Source organism: Pinus tabuliformis, chromosome 4_2 (genome assembly GCF_031772625.1).
Source record: "Pinus tabuliformis cultivar Carrire ecotype Pingquan chromosome 4_2, CPIR1, whole genome shotgun sequence".
NCBI classification, from domain to species: Eukaryota; Viridiplantae; Streptophyta; class Pinopsida; order Pinales; family Pinaceae; genus Pinus; species Pinus tabuliformis.
The window spans coordinates 366,930,272-366,935,164 of NC_142304.1; the positions used below are offsets into that span (position 1 = coordinate 366,930,272).

Sequence of the window (4,893 nt, forward strand, 5' to 3'; positions counted from 1 at the left end):
ACGGATAAATAAATCTAATATTTAACCTATAAAACAACGAATTATTTGAATTTTTAATTCATTCTTTATTTGATGTGAATTTGCAAATATTTTGAAAGATTTCACATAAAAATTTTAAATATAAAATAATTAGAAAATTCCGTTAAAACAGCAAAATACTTTGTCCGTGCAAATATGAACTTTATGGATAAATAAATCGAATATCTAGCCTATAAAACAACGACTTGTTTGAACTTTTAGTTCATTCATTGTTTGCGCTGAGTTTGCGAATATTTCGAAGTCTGTACCATTCGGTGACCTGGGATTGGGATATTTCTTGTTTCAAGCAAGAACTTAGCGCTATGGAGAACACAAGATACAAGCATGGTTGACGAGGCAAATACATTGGTGGGTATAAGCATGATTGAAACGGCAAATACATTGGTGGATATAAGCCAGAGTAGCGATTTTATGTTATTATTTGAGAAGCAATTAACAGAGTCGGATGTCAATCAACAACAGTGTAGGCTTGTGCTTCCCAAGTTATCCGTGGAGAGATATATGATACCACACTTCAGAAACGAGCAGAAAGTAATGCTGAGGCGTGAATCAAGGTTGGAGCTGCGCATACATAACATTGAGGATGGAGTGGATCACACTTTCATCTTCACGTGGAGAAGGAAGGGTGAACTTTTTGCACTCACCAGTGGCTGGACCGATTTTTTGAGGCGGAGACAACTTCGATACAATGACGTTGTCAGATTTTGGTGGGACCAGAGCCATGGCCGATTCTGTATCACTACCAGGCACCACGCGGATATTGTGAATCGGTCTTTAAATTCGTGAATTCTCTTTACTGATTTACAATGTGGAATTTTCATGATCACAACCCCTTCTCATGAGAATATACATGGTTTCTACACAAAATTCATTAACATCAAATAATGTTACATATTTATAAATTAATCTTTACATTAGGATAGGATCTTGATTGTGGCGAGAGGTGATGTACAACCCAGTATAAGGGAAATATTGTAGTGGCATAAACTTTTGTAAAAATATACATGCCATTTTAGTTAAAAACAATAAAAAGTTAAAAGTAATATAGAGCGCAATATGGGGGAGATGTTGTAGTCTCCATAAATGAGTTTGAACATTTTAATGTTGACTCAAATAATAATATTGATGGGCCTCTAAATTAGACAGAAATTAAGGCCCATATAACCATTCTTAGGCACTCGAAGGTTTATATAATATTGATGGGCCTCTAAATTTAGAAGTATAAGATTATGTATTAAATTAGTTTGCTGTTTTGGATATTATGTATTAAATTATAGTTATTTCATTTAATTTAATGAGACACGTCAAATGAGACACGTCAAACTATTGTTTTTATGAGTCTTATATTTTGTTGTTTTATTGGTGTATTATCTCTCACCACATTACTTTGCTTTTTATTCTCTATTTAAAGTTACATTGACTTATATTTTATTTTATATATTAATTTGTTTCTTATTTCATATTTAGAGTTAGATTGAATTCATATTTAATAACATGTTTTTATTCTTTTTTTCTTTATAAACCGGGTCACAACTAGGGGATTTGCTTTGTAGGTAAAACAAACAATTAGTTCTAGAAGATCCCACAATTGAGGAAGGATGTGGTAGCAGCTGAAGCAATAAAGTAAATTGTGTGGCTCAGGAAAATTTTAGAATATTTGTAGGAGAAACAAGTACATTCAACTCCTCTTTTGATTGGCAACACTTTTGCAATAAATTTGGCGAAGAACCTAAATTTCCATTATTGAACGACACACATCAACACAAAGTATCATCTGATTTGACATCATGTTGAGGCTAAGACTACCCATCTATGAAATTGCTCCACAAATGAGTAGATTGTAGACATATTCACTAAAATCCTTCTAAGAGAAAAGTTTGAAAGATTCAAAGTGATGCTTGGACTCAACAACATACCCTCAGATTCAGGAGGGAATGTTGAAAGCTAATCCTAAGGGCTTGGTGAAATTCATGTGAATATTCTAAATAGAAAAATAAGGAAGAATTGGAAGATTAAGAGACATTATAAGATGAATCCCAATAGTCTCCCTCTACTTATATATTGATTCATCTTAATGAAATAAACATTCATGGAGTTACCTAATGCCCAATGTGATAACACCTTTTGTGGAATTAATCACCTCTTCAGTGGTACCACCAGTACCTAATGACATTGGTAAAAATATCCATCCCAATATGGAATATCATCATGACCATTTTCCCACATGGGTCATCACTCCATCACTTTCACCTGATTACCTTGATATTAATTTTCCTTTAGATATGGGTGTCTTGGAGGTCAAGGCTTCACAAGAACTCCAAGGGAGACTATGCTTCATGTTGCTTGTACTCTCCCACAATTGGAAACTATGGAGATTGACATTCAAAATCTTGAATTGGGCCTGGGGGCATCTCTTGATTCACCTTTTTGCCAAATTAAGTCAAGTCTTTCTGGCATTGACTTTGCCACTAGATTATCCACTCTAACTTCTCCAGTCAATGAATTTTTCATATCTTCTTCATGTCTTGATCATCGATATCAAGGAACTACCTTAGCTCGTGAGACCATTCACCCTTTATGTCCTTTGGTTTTCCCTAACAACATTATGTTTTTATGCTATACTTGGAATCATAAACCTTTAGGAGCTTGGAATTTTCAATGGATGTGGCATGGCCTCATGATGGTGCACCATATATTTTTAGCAAGTGAACATGAGTTTATACATTATAATCCTTGACTTGTGCCCAACAATGGGAACTACCTATCAGACTATGCCATGCTTTTCATATTTGTATATATTTCACAAAAAAACTTTTCATGGTTTCCACTATTGCTCTGAGGTATATCTCTAAAATTGGCATATCATATTAGGATTCTTTAACCTTTTTATTGCATTTTTGGCCTTCTTTGTCTACATTTTAACTTTCCTTAAGGCCCACCACATTAGTTTTGACTTTAACCATTCCTTTTTACACATCACAACTTGTGTGATATAGCCTACCCTCGATCGACACCCTAAAATATCACTTGATTTTTCCTTGGCGCCCATGGTTCATCCATTTGTAGGTTCGAGGATCATCTTTAACACCTTCCATGACATCAAATTTTATCCCCATGCCTCTCTTTGTCTATCATTTTCTGCTATCACCCTACAGGGGGTCCTCACACTTTTTATTATGTTACTTTATGATCACCTATGCTTACGGTATTCAATGTCCTGATAGATGTCGTCATACCAATTATTTCCTTTATTTCACTCATTATATTTACAACCATACTTGACCTATTGCCTTTGCATTAGCCTTGCTTCAATATTGCAACCCTCCATCACCTTTTGGAGAGATCGTTGTGATGAGTGAATTTTCATTGCTAGACACTTTGGCTCTGCTTTCTACCTTATTTAGTTTGGTTCCATCGCTACCCCTCAGAACAAGATGCATATTGTTATACTACTTGTCTATATGAAATGAAATTTATTTTTTCCTTCTTTTAATGCTCATTAAATAATGAAAGTATCGAGCTCCTTTTGCTATATTTTGATGCTCGCTAAATTTATACAAAAATATTGATTTCATTTTGTTCTTCTTTTCATGTCTATTAGTTAAATTGAAAGTTGACGAGTGATTTCTTGTCCATTATCAATCTCATTAATCCATAAGAATGTCATGAGTTTTCTTTTATCTATTTTTTTCCTCAGTATAAACTTCACAAAAAAGGAATATATTGAGCTTACTTGTCTTACCTTTTGTGCGCATTAAACTATGAAGGGGATACACTAGGGGCAGGGGGCTTCTTTTCTGTCGCATTTCTATTATGGTAGTTGTATGTCACCCGTGAACATAGAACTTGTTCGAGTCACATTATTATAGTTGTTTTTTGCTATAATTCTTATTCACACCTTCAGCGTGAGTCACATCACTCTATTTCATGAGTCGATATCTCGCGCAATTGGTTACCCTTCCAATACATGGGCTTTGGTGATGCCTCTTGTGTCACCATCATGTTTGTTGATATTCTTCATTATCTGCTACACACTTCACTGCTGTGTCATGCCATTATATGTTCAAGGGAAGCCTTAGTCAAACATTGACCATATGAATGTATCATTATACTTTTGTGTTGGCCATCCCTATGTCAGTTTTACAACACTTCTTCATTTTCTATCATCAAAGACCTTATCTTCATGTCAGTTTCATGTTGATGATGGGAGATACATTAAGGACCTCCTTTGACAAATCTCTTACCATTGAATTTGGAACCTTACTTGGGATGTGGATCAACAAATAATATATTACCTTGGAGCTTACAATCATCAGCAGGTTTCCTCATGTTTTCATTAGGATTTCATCATTGGCCCATGTTGACTGATTCTACAGAGTGCTCAAGTTGAACTCATTAATTTTCACTTCGTATATTTTTCTAGGTACCTTTGGATACATTTTCATTATCAATTGTATCCATCACATCTATTAATGATATACATCAATTCCTAGTAATTAGACAATCTCCCTACATTCTTAAGATCATCTCATTCATTAGCATGTAGTAGAGTCATACCATTGGGGTGTGTATCGAAGAGCTTGGGGAATTGAGGCCACTTAAGTCATGATCATCTCCTCCCCATGTTGTGATTGGAGACAATATTATGTACTTTGAGGGCCATCATTAGGGTCCTTCACATTAATGTCTAGCCCTACTGATAGCTATTGTGCCTGAGATCTACATTGCATCACGACTATTTCTCGATTACATTAGTCCACATTATGTTATGTGGGAATTTATGATATATTCTCTTAGTACTGAATGTGGGTATGCCTACCTCAGGGATGTACTTATTTATGTATCTCACCATCC

At 34.9% G+C, this 4,893-nt stretch overlaps 1 protein-coding gene across 1 annotated transcript; it reads left to right on the top strand.

Annotated features, from left to right (window-relative positions):
• Nucleotides 1–363: 363 nt before the first annotated feature.
• LOC149169463 (B3 domain-containing protein At2g36080-like) lies at nucleotides 364–825 on the top strand. Its single transcript, XM_089425203.1, has one exon. The coding sequence runs from the start codon at nucleotides 364–366 to the stop codon at nucleotides 823–825; it is 462 nt and encodes a 153-aa protein (XP_089281329.1).
• Nucleotides 826–4,893: the final 4,068 nt, after the last annotated feature.